We start from the raw sequence: 14,386 nt of genomic DNA, 5'->3' as shown, positions 1-14,386 counted from the left end.
TTAATTTTATTTAAAAAAAGAAAGGGGATGGGAGGGGGACTTGTTAAACAAATGGAGAACTCGAGTTCCGGTTTTAAAATAAAATCACTTGCAAAAACAACAGCGTGTGAGCAAGAGCTTTGGGCTTTGCTGGATTTGCTACCAAAAAAAAGGGAAAAACAGAGGGAGGATGCTGTCATGTCTCATGTGTGCAGACCCTGTTGGTATCTCTGGGCAGCTGGGGCCAGGCTGGGGTGCACTGAGAAGAGAGGAGGGAGGGAGAGCAGAGTTCTCTGCTGAGCAGAGGGAGGAGGAAGGTGGGTCCAGGCTGCAGAGGACAGGGTTTCCTCTCCTTCCAGTCTGTTATTTACTTTGTCTGGTCTGTCAGTAGTGCAGGATAATGGGGAATGAGCAGCGCTGGGCTGTGAAAATGCCCCTCCCTCACTAAAGGCCTGTGCTAGCATCTCCCGTGGCCTGTCATTCCCCCTCCTCTGCCTCCATCTCTCCTGGGAGACTGTGCCTCATGCTCTGACGTTGTGTGTCTTCCTAGTGTGCTCTTTTCTGCTGAGAATCCCCTGGGAAAACTGGAGCATTGTCCCAGACTGTACTGTGACAGCTAAGCAGTGACAGACGCAGCTAACACATGGCTTTTGGGGGGGTGGAGGGAGCTGCTCAGCTCGGTAATCAGGCCATGCTTGTGTCGTGATCCATTCACAAAAACATTCCCTCCCCAAAAGTCACCAGAGCCTTTTCACGGCGCCCGGAGAGCTCATCCATCAGGAGCTGGGCAGCTGGGGAGGTGACACTGAGGGCTGTGCCTGGGGACAGCTGCTCCTCCTGCCTCACACAAAGCCATTCACACCTCAGCTTATTAGCAAATTGACTAATTACAGCATCGGTCTGGCTGGAAAACATCCCTTTCCTTTCACAGGGTGGCTGGAAGGGCAGGGGCAGGACAAAACAGCATCGAATGCAGAGATTTGATGGTGAAACAAGGGGAAAGCAGCCTCAGCAGCGTGTGGGCTGGATTCTGTGCCAGCAGTGCCCTCTGCCCAGGGCTGGAGAAGGACTGGGGTGCAGGGATGCTGCAATGGCTGCAGGGATGCTGGATTGGGCTGCAGAGATGCTGCAATGGCTGCAGGGATGCTGCAATGGCTGCAGGGATGCTGGATTGGGCTGCAGGGATGCTGCAATGGCTGCAGGGATGCTGCAATGGGCTGCAGGGATGCTGGAAGGGGCAGCAGGGTGCTGGAATGGGCTGCAGGGATGCTGCAATGGCTGCAGGGATGCTGCAATGGGCTGCAGGGATGCTGCAATGGCTGCAGGGATGCTGGAATGGCTGCACGGATGCTGCAATGGCTGCACGGATGCTGCAATGGGCTGCAGGGATGCTGCAATGGGCTGCAGGGATGCTGGAATGGGCTGCAGGGATGCTGCAATGGGCTGCAGGGATACTGCAATGGCTGCAGGGATGCTGGAAGGGGCTGCAGGGATGCTGCAATGGCTGCAGGGATGCTGGAATGGGCTGCAGAGATGCTGCAATGGCTGCAGGGATGCTGGAAGGGGCTGCAGGGATGCTGCAATGGCTGCAGGGATGCTGGAATGGGCTGCAGAGATGCTGCAATGGCTGCAGGGATGCTGGAAGGGGCTGCAGGGATGCTGGACTGGGCTGCAGGGATGCTGCAATGGCTGCAGGGATGCTGCAATGAGCTGCAGAGATGCTGGAATGGGCTGCAGGGATGCTGGTGCTGAGCTGTGCCCTGGCACACACCAGGAACAGGACAAAAATGCAAAGGGATTTCAGCAGAGCAGCTGCCCACGTTTCATGTGGGTGTTGGAGCTCCACGGCTGCTCCTGCCTGACGTGCAGGTTCTGTCTCAGCAAAGGACTGCAGTGCTTCCAGAAGGATCCCTTTGCTAAGAGAACTCCTCAGAAACACAAATGAGCTTCTTGGATAAAGAGCAGGGAACTGAGTTTTGTTAGCACTGACCTATGAAAACACTGCCCTGTTCTAATGCAAATCCACTGACCCCAGTAAGCCCAGTCCTGCCCAGATTCCAGCCCAGTACTCTGATTTTGTGGGCTTTGTGTTTTGATGAAATACTTTCTATTTTTGTATCACCTAAGTAACTGTCTTGCCCCACTCCCCAGATTTTTTAAAAGTAAATAATGCAGAATACATCAAGAGTCTGCACCAACACCCTGTAGTTTGAGAGTGAGATGTTCCCAGGTCTGTTGCCCCACAGTTTGCAGGGGCTCTGCCTGATGACAGGCAGGTGTCTGTTTGTTTCCTGGGGCTGTGAGCTGTGGTTGGAACAAGCCACGTTCTGGGCAAGTGAGTCCAGCTGCTCCCTGCAGACCTCAGGCTGCCATTCTGCCTTCCTCCCATGGGGACTGGCACGGGAGGGCCAGGTGCTGGCAGCTCATCATTCACAGCCCTGCTGTGGGAAGATGGGTGTTTGCAGAAGTGGCTGTGAGGAAGAAACAGGGTGAAACGTTAGGGATTAGATGTGCTTAGGACTCAGCAGAGGAAACTCAATTGGTTTGCAGCAATTCTGCTTTGTAAAACAGAATGTGGTGACAGAGAGGGGACAGGAGACCTGCTGTGGCCTCTGGGGTCTCCCTGGCAGGGCTGAGTCTGGCCTGGCATGGATGGTTTCTGTCCTGGTGTGCTGAAGACGACCCAAGGCTGGGAGAGCCGCAGGCACAGGAGCTGGGGAGCTGGCAGACAGCGTGGAGGAAGCTGTTTGCATTGCTCCAGCCAGGGCTGAGACTGCAAGGATGCCTTCCAGGACCAGCGGCCAGCTGGGAACTCAGCCAGCACTAAATTCACACCATTCTTTTACAAATCAGGTTGGTAAGAAAAACACGAGACACAAACTAGTGTGATTTCCATAGCAACCTCATCGGAGGTTGAAAAGTCTTTTGTAAACACAGGGCTGAACCTGAGGATCAGCTCCGATTTTCTCCACAGAAAGGGGAAGAGAATGGAGGCTTAATAAATTCAGGCCATACAAATGAACTATAAATCTCAGAAGGAGCCATTCCCAACCTCTCTGTTCCCCTTTCTGTCACCCTCTCCACATGCACAGCACGAAGCTGTCTGAAACCCAGAGCCCAACTTCCCAGCTCTGGCTTATCTCCATAAACTGCACAAAGGCTTGTGCCCCTCTTCCATTGCAGCTGACCTTTACTGGCTCATTCTGTGACGCACACACAGCCCCAGCACATGCCATGCCATTTCTGTAGGGCCACAGCGACTTGGAATGAAATTTGGCTTGCAGTGGAGGCCTGTGCTGCAGCCAGCTCTGGCTCCTCTTCCCCACCATGGCTCCCTCCATCAGGCAAGCGTGGATTTGGGTGTAGCAGCCCTCAGCTCATCCAAGTGCTGTTCCTGCAAACCCCAGGTGTGAATATGGATGCAAATGTTAGGAAAATTAATCCATAAACATCAGAGGTTTATGTCTAAAAAGGGACAGAGGAGTCCTTTTACTTTATTTGAATAAAGGGAGAGGCCATGGGGCATTCCCCTGGGGTCTCAGATTTTTGGAGGATGCAGCCTCCTTTTTATCCCAATTTCCCAGCCACATTTCCCTTCTCGCTTTCCCCATTGGCTGAGGTACTTGAGAGGTTCAGATTTCCCAAAACACCTGATACTGAAGATTTCCCAAAGATTTCCCTCTAATGTATAACCCTCCCTTTTAATTTTTAATTCTTATGGAATTTAGGGCTTTTTCTTCCCCATTGTTTCTTTAATCTTTCAATGTCTAATTTCATTTATCAGCAAACCTAAAGTTTATTTGTAAAAGCAAACATCTTTTTGGAATGGAATTCCTTCCCATTGTTCCTTTTATCTCCCAGAGCTAGTTTTATCTACCAGCAGACCCACAGCTGGTTTGTAAAGACAAATCCTCTATTCCTCTCACAAACAGCACAGCATCCCCCCCCCCCTGCTACCTGCCCACACGGTGCTGTGGGGAGCAGTGCTGCCGTTCATCACTGTCAGCACACAAAGACCACGGGCCACGCTGGTTAATGACCAAAGTGACACGAACAGATGGCGCAGGCAGCCTGCCACGGGGGCACCAGGAAGTGCTGTATCGCTTACACCCTCACGGGGAAGGGATTTGGCAGGGCTGAGGGCGCCAGTGGAAAACACACAGTGAATTTTCACCCTGGATGGAGCGCGGCAGATGCCGGAGCTGCCTCGCTAATGCGGCCTGCTGGGGACAGCCTGCAGCCCTGAGGAGGTGTGTGAGGGGACAGGGGACAGCAGAGCTCAGCAAACACAGCTTGGGCAGGATGCACGGCCTCAGCTGGGACACAGGGAACAAGCTGTGTGTGAGTTTTTGGGTGTCTGAGGGAGGCTGGAGCCAGACCCTCCTCTGGCTGGAGATTTATAGTGGCGCTGGGCCATGGCATGAGAGGATGGAGCACAGGCAGTTCCACCCAAAAATGAAACAGGGGAGTGTTGGGGTGAGCCCAGAGAAGACAAACCAGATGATTGGCAGGGTGGAGCACCTCTCCTACAAGGAAAGGCTGAGAGAACTGGGATTGTTCAGCCTGGAAAGGAGAAAGCTTCAGGGTGATCTAATTGTGGCCTTTCAGTACCCAAATGGACAGAAAGACGCAGAAGGACTTTGAACACAAATTTATAGTGACAAATGGGGGACCTGCTTCAAACTGAAAGGGTGGGTTTAGATGAGATATTAGGACTAAATTCTTTGCTGTGAAGGTGATGTTGCTCCGGCACAGATAGCCCAGAAAATCTTTGACTGCTGCATCCCTGAAAATATCCATGGCCAGGTAGGACAGAGCTCTGAGCAGCCTGGTCTAGTGGGTGGCATCCCTGCTCACATCAGGGGGTTGGAATAGGAAGGTCTTTAAGATCCCTCCTAACCCAAACCATCCCGTGATTCTATGAGGAAGAACTTCTTCACTGTGTGGGTGACCAAGCACTGGCACAGGCTGCACAGACAGGGTGTGGGGTGTCCCCAAAAGCCCCCTGGACACAGCTCTGAGTGCCACACTCAGGGGACCGCGCTGGACCAGGGGGGCAGGCTGGGTGACCCCAATGGTCCTTTCCAACCTGAACCATCGTTTTGTGACTCTGCGCCTTCAAAGAATCCCATTGAGGGTGGCAGAGCACTGGGACAAGCTGCTCAGGAAGGCGGTGGAGTGTCCCTGTCTGGAGACATTTCAAACCCACCTGGACACATTCCTGTGTCCCCTGCCTTGCCAGGGGCTTTGGGCTGGGTAATCTACAGAGGGCCCTTCCAACTATACAGCTTGGTGACTCTGCCTTCAGCCTCCGTCCAGGCTGCAGGGTATGGACATTAGGAGGGGGAATTTATTCACAGAAAGGGGGATCAGATATTGGCACGGGCTTCCTAGTGAGGTGGTGAACTCATTGTCCCTGAAGGTGCTCAGAAACGACTTTTAGCACTCAGTGCTCTGATTGACAGGGTGGTGACAGGGCAGAAGTTGGGTTCTATGACCCCAGAGGTGTTTCCTCGGTGTCCCTGTCCCCTCACGGACCCATTTCCGTAGCTCCCTCACACGGGTGTCCCTCATAGAACCCCACCCCTAGCCGGCCCTCACCGCACCCGCCATGACGGGGCCGCCCGCGTCGCGCGCCGTGACGTCACGGGGGGCGGGGCGCGGCCAGGGCCGGAACATGGCGGCGCCCTCGGCCCCGCGGCCGCCCCGGCCCCGCAAGGAGCCGCAGCCGCTCGTCATCCCCAGGAGCGCGGCCGAGGAGCAGCGCCTCCGCCTCGAGCGCCTCATGAGGAACCCGGTGAGGGCACCCGCCGGGGCACGGCCCGGGGCGGCGGGAGAGGAAAGGGACGCCGAGATCCCCGCGGGGTCCGTGAGGGGAGACAGACACCGAGACCCCCACCCCAACCACCCCCTGGGTCTGTGAGGGCAGAGGGACACCGAGCCCCCCACCCTCAGTGTCTGTGAGGTGAGAGGGACTCCGAGGTCCTCTCGGTGTCTGTGAGGGGTAGAGGGACACAGAGACCCCCACCCCAACCACCTCCTGGGTCTGTGAGGGCAGAGGGACACCGAACCCGCCGCCCTCGGTGTCTGTGAGGTGAGAGGGACACTGAGACCCTCTCGGTGTCTGTGAGGGGAGAAGGACGCCGGGACCCGAGCTCTGGCTCTGTGAGAGAACAGGGACTCACACCCCCTTTCCCTTCCTCCGGGGTCCGTGAGGGGGAGTGGGACCAGCCTCCCCCCTCTCCTCTCCGTGTCCTTGAGGGAAGAGGAACCGCCACCTCCTCCCGGGGGTCTGTGAGGAGAGAGGGACCAGCCAACCCCCCCTTTTCTTTCCCGGTTCCATGACGGGATCGACACACGCCCCCTTGCTCCTTGCCGGGTCCCCAAGGGGAGCGGGACCGACCCCCCCACACCCTGTATTGCTGTGAAGGGAGAAAGACCCGTCTTTTGTGGGATGCTGTGAGGAGAAACATGCTTCTCTGGGAACACAGGGGCCCCTCGGTGCTCTGCCCGGTGGTCTTTCCTCTATCCGCTTTCCTCTATCCACTGCCTTTAATGTGTGGGAGCATGACCCTGGTCCTCTAACTGGGTGATTTGATCCTTTCCTGAGGAGGTTTTTGCCAGGAGGAGGCTCTCACCCCCTGCTCTGTGTGTGCTGGAGCAGGCTGAGACTTCCCTGCAGCACGTTCTTCCTCTGACCTTGCACCATGTGTTCTCCCTCCCCTGCTCTCCCTGTCCTCTAGCTCTGGCATGGAAGGTGCTCAGACACCTTTCATCATTTCCCAGACTGCTGATAGTGGCATTACACCAGTTCCTGTGACTGCTTGGAGGTGCTGACATGCTTCCTTCTAGCTCCCGTGCTGAAAAGAGGCACAGACACTCCTAATCCTCCTGGGGTTTGTTGACCTGCAGGCCTGAATGTGAGGGACAGAGATGATCCCTTCTGATTCTCCTCTTCTGCCTGCTCCTGATCCCTGTGCATGAAGAAATTGCTGCAGCTGTGCTCCTTCTGAGATCTGTCAGTTGGTGGAAGAGGCTGTTGTCAGATGTATCCCGCCTTTCAACAAAGTGTTAAAATTGCAGACTTTGCTCCTGGAAGATACTGATGGCTGCTTGGTTTGTTCTTGCAGGAAAAGACTGTACCAATTCCTGAAAAACTGAATGAATGGGCGCCTCGACCTCCCCCGGAGTTCGTTAGAGATGTCATGGGTAAAGATTCTATTCTTCAGATAACTCTGGTATCAGCCTTAAAATTAACTTAAAAAAATGTGTAGCAGGGAAGGACAGAGGTGGTTTTCTGCTGCTCATTTTGCTGGAGAAAAGAGGTGTGAAATGTGCTTTGAGAGTTGATTTTTCAAGTTTTATTCGGTTCTCTGATTCCACTTTTTTGCTGGCTGTCAGAATGCAGAGAGAACAAAGCCTGTGGCACTGCAGCACGTGGGCTGCCTGCAGTGCAATAAGCTGCTGCTCTGGTGATGACAAGTAAATGATGATGAGTAAATCTGTCCCCTCCATGGATCTGAGAGTGCTCTGGAAGATTGGCAGTGTGAAGTCCTTCTTTGGACTGCTTTGAGCCCGAATCTCAGGCTGTGAGGAGCAGGCACATGCAGCAGGTGTGAGTGTGTGTGCTCAGGTAGGGAGCTGGCAGCTGTGCCAGGACCTGACCCAAGTGCTCTGTGTACACTTTACTTCTGCCTGCAGGGATTAAATGGAGCTGCTGTGGTATAAACTGCCTGCATGTAGAAGTTCTGTCTTCCTTTGAGACCTCCATCCTTTCTAGAGGTTGACCTGTTCTTATTACAGAATAATTGATCTTGGACTCAAGTTTTTATATGCTTCTGAATAAAATCTGCTTATAGTAATTCTCCCATGGCTTTTTCAAATAGTTCTGCTGTGTGCTTGAGTGAATTGTCTTGTTTTTCTGGGAGTACCTGACATGCTGGGACTCTGTTGGTATCAAGAGCACCCCTGTTGCAGTCCCAGCTGCTGGGTTTTAATTGGGTGTTTTCTTTGAGGTTTGTATTCCTGTGCTTTCCCTTGAGAAAGGGCTCGGGAGATGGGGGAAGAGAGTGGAGCACGATGCTTAAAGCTCCTGCAAAGCTTCAGCATGCAAGCTGAGAGAGCTGTAGGAGTTTAATTTATGAAGAAACAGTTGAAAACTGTCAGTGGATGTGTCTTGCATGGGAAAGTACAAGATCACCTTTTACCACCTTTCTGTTGACCTTTATTTTATGTTGAGAAGTGCTGAAAATTAGTGGGAGGCAGCATCAGCAGGGTATTGTAGCTCACCTCTGCCTGTAAGAGACTGTGGAGTGCATTTCATCTCCAGTTCTTTGCCTGCCTTGATGTGCAGGGTGGGCTCTCCAGGGGGGTAATTGTAGGACCTGCAGTGACCCGTAAGTGTGTGGGTTTGCAGCTCACTCTGCTTTTGCTTGTGAGCTGAGTTTAAAATGGTGACACACTCCGTGTGCTGTTGGTAGATTTTCATCTGGCAGTGCCCATTCCTGTGTCCCATTCCTCAGTGTCCAGCTGTGCTGTATTGCACTAGACACCATTTCTCACACAGCTGCAGTGATTTGTGAACATTTATTTACCTCCTTTCCTGCAGACTGAGCTCTCCTTGTTGCAGGTTCCAGTGCCGGGGCTGGCAGCGGGGAGTTCCACGTGTACCGGCACCTCCGTCGGCGAGAGTACCAGAGGCAAGATTTCATGGATGCCATGGCTGAGAAGGTCAGCACAGCTCTTTATAACTCCCCCCTCCCCTCAGCTATTTGTTGTTCTTTGCAAATCTGTGTTTTCTTTGAAAGTCATGTACAAATAATTCCCTTGTCAGAGGAGTCTGTAGGAGTGTGTGATCTGTGGTGTCTGTGTCACTACTGAAACATTTGGTGCTTTGTGTCAGACGTGCTCCATCTCCTGTGTTCCCTGGGGTCCTGGCACGCTGTAAGGCCTCATGGGAATGTGTGTGTTCTCAGGCTGACTTGAAAATGCTTTAAAAGCTAGAAATCCTTAATAACACTGCCTTGCACAGATAGAAACAAAGTGAGTGCCTGTGCACAGAGTTCAGATGTTTCTTTTAAGTCCTGATTGAGTAGAATGCCCCCTGTTTTAGAAAACACTATTGATATACTCTCTCTTGGCCGAGATGAGTCCGTATGTTAATGTTTGTGTCTCCAATTATTCATTTGTTTTTACTGAAACGTTAATTAGGGCAGAAGCCCAGCCTCCCTCATCTGCTCTGGTGAGGATTCCTCCCTCAGAAGGTTCCAATGTTTGGCTCAGGTTGCAGGTTAAAAATGCTGTCTGTACAGGAGCCATCCCTAGGAACGTGGCTTTGTATAAAGAAGCCAGGCAAAATCTGGCAGAGCTCCCTTCTGTATTTTGCTAAAAGACTTCTCCCTAAAAGGACATGACTTTTAAAATAAGTATTTTAATTTAGATTGTGACCAAAGTATGACATGTGATCAATTACAGCAAAGACTAGATGAGGAATTCCAGAAGAAACTGGAGAGGAATAAGATGATTGCAGAAGAGCAAACAGCAAAACGCAGAAGGAAGCGGTAAGGGCAGATCTTTCCCAGGAGGCTTGACATGGAAACCCTCACTCCCTGTGCCTCATCTGTAGCTGCATGCTCTGGATAAACACTGTCATTCTGTGTCTGCATCTATCAGCTGGGAAGTCTGGCTGTGGAAATTAAATTTGTCAATGTCAATGTTTGGTTTCCAAAGGTAGCTGTAAACCTGACAGGCTTTGCTGGGGTGGTTTCTTTTCCGTGCCATTGCTTGCAGGATAACTTTGGACTGGTTGAGCTGCTTTTGCTGACACTGTGGTCTTGACTGCAACATGCCTTGCTGCATATTTGTTTAAACAGTGTCAGGAAAGGTTTGTGTCTATATCTGACTTGAGTTTGTGTCTGAATAATTTGGTACCAAGCATTTTCAGTGCAAAACTGGGTGCTGCTTCATGGGTAGGCTGCTTCTGCCTACCCCTTTGAAATGTCTGGCAGGCCAAGTCTAATAAGTTAGGTGGAAATACTAAAAAAATATTAAATTCACATTTCCCTTAAATTTTAGACAAAATGAAACACAAGATTGATGCTCTCAAGAAATAGACTGACCTTTGTAGTGCAGTGACACAAGAATTGAAATCCCACTCTCTGTGTCCAGGTTAAGTTTCAGAAAAAGCAGGGAATCGTGCCTCTGCTCTTTGCCAGGGTCTGACTCTGAGCAGCCTCTCCCTTGCTGTTTTGCATGCTGTGGCTGAGTTGCTGTGGAAAGGCCTGTGCAAAGTGGCTCACTGCCATGTTAACACTAAAGTGCACAACACAAACACTGTTGCCATCTTAGTTTAATTTAATGTGGTCCAACAGATGGCCAGCAAGCCAGATCTGGCCTGCTGCCTCTTCCCTGGCTGAGAGGGAGAACAACTGTTCCAACAGCAGATGCTGCCTAAACACCAACACCTCCATGTCCCCCTGCCATGCTCTAATGGTGTGACTTTGCCCTGCAGGAGCCCCTCTCATTTCCCTCAGCACCCTTCTCTGTCCTCACCCAACAGGTTCAGTTCCTGGCTCTCTGTTTAAAGAGAATTCAGTTATGTTGCTGAGAGAGGAGCGTGTGAATGTCAGGGTGCTCTGCCTGTATCTGACATTAAGTTCCCAGGTTGCCTTTGCTGGGCAAAGAGAGCTGGGTTGTATGAATTGAAATTCCTTCTTACCCCCAGTGCTACTGCTAGGGCCTGACATCCTGAGAAAGCACAGCCAAACAGGAAGGTCAGAGCATACTGCACTATTTTGATTTTCTTCAATTGAAGTATGTATTACTGGTGGTTTTTTCCCCCAGTGTTCAGTTTCTGCAGTCTGGGTTTTAACACCATTTTCTTTTTGTGTTTATTAGCCTAGGTAGATAAAATGTGGGGGCAGTTTCATTCTTGTTCCATCTGTGTTCTTGGAGATTCTTGTGTATCATAGTTCTGGTTGCAGTGGAGTCATGAAAGGCTTTAAAAAATCCATTAATCTGAAAACAACATAGAAAAGTTTCTCTTGATCACATGCTAAATTTGCTCTTGCTGAATTTTCAGTTGAGGTCAAATTTAAATTGAACTTCTCTTCTGAAATCAGCTTTTCCAGGATGTCTGTAATATGTCCTTTATCAGTGCATGAATGTGCAGAAGCTTTACAACATTGGATTTGCCAGAGAGTCTTTTCTCTTTGCTTTATAGCCAGAAGTTAAAAGAGAAGAAACTGCAAGCTAAGAAAAATAAACTTGAACAAAAGAAGCAGGAAAAAGGTCAGTGAAATTTAGTTTACTTTTCTCAGGCCTTGGTTCTGTTCCCTCACTGAAGCTTAGAAGGTTTTGTTCCACCCCCCATCCCAAGCATTCTCAATACATGGATTAAAGCCTGAGCCTTAAGCTTGTTATTTTAGCTGATGTTTCAAAATCCTCTTTGAAAGCCATCTATGTTGAGATTTAATCTTACAAATAACTTGGCTGTTTGTGAATATTTTCCATTTATTAGGGGGAATTTTGGACAGCAAACTCTGGAATCTGAGTTTGTGGATATTTTGCCCCAGCTATTCTGATGAACTGCAGATTCAGAGCCTCACCTGAGGTTCAGAAAGGCAGGATTGTTCAAGGCTGTGCTTTTTTAAAGTATATTTTGAATGTGTATGGGAAAACAGGTGGAAAAAACGCAGAACTTGGGCAGCAAAGTTATAATTTTGTGTGTAAGAAATTGAGCCACCTTAGTACTATCTGTTCCACAGGACTATTTTATTTCATTGAAATAAAGGTGAAAAACCTAACTGCTTCTGTTCTTCTGCAACATTAACGTTCAGCAATGTCAGTGTAACTGCTCAAACTTTTGCATACTTGTTGCTACTTTTCAGTGAGTATATTTTGGCTTACTCTTTTAAACAGTTGTCCCTTGTGAATTAGCATGCAAATGGTTAATGTTAAAGTTACAGCAGTTTCTGGTAATTCTGCTGGAACAGTGGCTTGCCTGACAGTTCTACCTTATTTGTGCTTTGCTTTTCAGAATTGGATCTGTTTCAGCTGAACCACTGCCAGCCTCTCATGTAAACATGGGAGGACAAATTGTTAGGTTAATTTTACTTGTGACAGCAAGTGAATGTAGCAGAGTGAATTTTTTGGGTGTTTTGTTTTGGTCTTGTTATTTTATTTTATTTTTTTAAGCTACTCGTTTATGAATTGTAACTGGGAGGAGAATTTAAGTATGAGTCAACATTTGTTCATTTTGAGTGAACAAACAGAATACCCATCCCTTAGGGAGTGGCTGGGAGAGAGGAGAGCTGGATCGGGGACTGGCACTGAGGTGTGGGATTGCCCTGTACCCGTTGTGGGCCAGGAGTGGTTTTGTTTGGCACAAGTTCCTGAAAGAGAGAATCCAAACTCCCTGGTCTTTGTAATAGTTCTTAACTCTTTAGAGTCTGTGTAAAAGAGTTCTATATGTAAAATAATAATATCAAGGGGGAGAGGAGTTCTCTCTTAGCCCTTTTTAGTCAACTGAGAACAGCTTTTTTTAGTTTTGTGTGCCCTGGGTTGTGATCTGAGAGTTTTTCCAAATTGATTAAAATGTATTTGTTGGATATAGCAGGCAAACATTTGTCTTCCTTTTTGAACGAGTAAATTAAACCTCTGACTTGCCATGTTTCATCTTTGTTATAGTAAAAACATAAAGAATAAGGGTTGGCACTGAACGAGGTCAGCTGTTGATGAGCAAACTCCCAGTAAACGCTCAAAGTTCAGCACTTCACCACGCGGTGGCATCAGACCACTGATCCTAAATCCTGCATGAACTGGTCAGGACACAGAGTGTGACTGGGCTTCAGGAGCAGGAGAGAGCAGAAAAGTGGCCTTTATGCCATTCCTAATTTTTGTTATCGGTTATTTAATTTCTAGTAGATGTGTCCTGTTTTCTTAGCAGACTTCACAAGTTTTCTGTGACCCTTATTAACCTTAGGCATATCTTCATGAGTTTCTGTACAGACAGTATAGCAAACAGTCTGTAAAAGTTTATGGCACCTCGTGGAGTTCCTGTGAACTTGGATAGGTTGTAGGAATACACTGTGGCTTCCCAGTGCTGTGTGGGATCCTTCAAAGTTCATCCCAGCCTGCAGAGGTGAGATTGGGAATGAAATAATCATCACCTCAGTGTTTGACTGCCTCTGTTAGAAAGAAATAATGTTCCAGAGGAGGTGGAGCTGTTTAATGATGGACTTGGTACTGGAGATTAGGGAATTCCCCAAGGGAGAATTTGATATTCTGAGCTCCTCATCACTTGGTAGAATTAATAGAACCTGATTTGTGTTCCCTGAGTATCTGGGACTGCTTAGTTGTGAGATGCTTAACAAGGGAGACACAGGGGAATATGTTACCCTGTGTGCTAATTAGCCTGACCTAATCCACATTTGCTGAGCACCTGAGAATGTTTTGCTGTGAAATGCTTGACAAGGAAGCCAGGTGGGAGCAGCTCATCCATCCATTCATCCTGTTTGTGTTTGTAGAACCTGGGCAATCCCAAGAGCAAGGCAGCAGCGAGGATGACGAAGAAGAGGATAGCAAGGAGGAGGAAGAGAAGGAAGATGATGCTGAAGAGCCAAGTTTTGTGATGGGAAGAGGATGAGGCCTTCCAGGGACAGCTGGAAACACTGTTCATTGCTTTTTATTCAGGAGCATGAAAATCTTTCATCTCAGCCAAGCAGAACCCATTGGCGTACGTTACATCTGCTTAGCGGGGCATGGCCTTCACGTCACAGGCCTGAGAGAAAATGATAGAGAAATGCCAAATAAGAGATTTTTTCTTAATTGCTTGTATAACTGCTGTGCAGTCTGCTCTAAGTTTGCTCTAAAGAGTCAGCCATAAGTCTCTATGACCCTAGAGTTCTTTCTGAAATGGCCCAGAGTGTTTTTTCTGTCTGAAAGCTAAAACATAACTATTACCATTTAAGGGAAATATTACTGTGAAGGCTACGTATTCTACTTATCTTGAAGCTGGTAGCAGTGGGATACATGAATCTAGGGGAAGAGTTTAACCTGAAGTAGAAAAGTGGTCTGTAGCCAGACTCTCCTGCACTGTGAGTGTTCTGCATTTGGGGTTTTGTATGGGGTCATCTCTAACCCAAAGAAATCAGTTTATGTTGCTAGACAAGTTCTATAGATTTTTAATCTGGATCCCTTTTTTAATGCTAAAACTTTCCCTATTGCTTTTCTTCCATGTTTTCTAAATTAATAAAAGGGATGTGTTGGATTGTTCTGTCTTCTATTTTTCTTTTTGGAAGAGGATTTCAGTAAAATAAAAGAGATGCTGCAGTGCTGCAGGAAGGGACAAAGAGATCAAGTGATGTGGCACACATGAAAATATGGAAAAAGGTGTAAGCTGCATGTT

At 49.0% G+C, this 14,386-nt stretch overlaps 1 protein-coding gene across 1 annotated transcript; it reads left to right on the top strand.

Annotated features, from left to right (window-relative positions):
- Positions 1–5,615: 5,615 nt before the first annotated feature.
- On the top strand, positions 5,616–14,248 carry PRKRIP1 (PRKR interacting protein 1). The gene is made up of 6 exons (XM_074557142.1): positions 5,616–5,776; positions 7,110–7,188; positions 8,609–8,709; positions 9,454–9,539; positions 11,201–11,268; positions 13,506–14,248. Exons 1-6 carry the CDS (start codon positions 5,657–5,659, stop codon positions 13,622–13,624), a joined length of 573 nt encoding a protein of 190 aa, XP_074413243.1. The 5' UTR covers positions 5,616–5,656; the 3' UTR covers positions 13,625–14,248.
- The last annotated feature ends 138 nt before the right edge of the window (positions 14,249–14,386 follow it).

Source organism: Zonotrichia albicollis, chromosome 22 (assembly GCF_047830755.1).
Source record: "Zonotrichia albicollis isolate bZonAlb1 chromosome 22, bZonAlb1.hap1, whole genome shotgun sequence".
NCBI lineage: Eukaryota > Metazoa > Chordata > Aves > Passeriformes > Passerellidae > Zonotrichia > Zonotrichia albicollis.
The sequence above is the reverse complement of the archived record's forward strand: the minus strand, read 5'-3'. Positions and strand labels throughout refer to the sequence as shown.

Excerpts from the sequence above, each read along its gene's own strand:
- PRKRIP1 (XM_074557142.1), top strand. The coding sequence starts at position 5,657 with ATGGCGGCGCCCTCGGCCCCGCGGCCGCCCCGGCCCCGCAAGGAGCCG. Across the intron at positions 7,189-8,608 it reads GTTCGTTAGAGATGTCATGG|GTTCCAGTGCCGGGGCTGGC; the intron begins GTAAAGATTCTA and ends TCCTTGTTGCAG. Across the intron at positions 8,710-9,453 it reads TGGATGCCATGGCTGAGAAG|CAAAGACTAGATGAGGAATT; the intron begins GTCAGCACAGCT and ends GATCAATTACAG.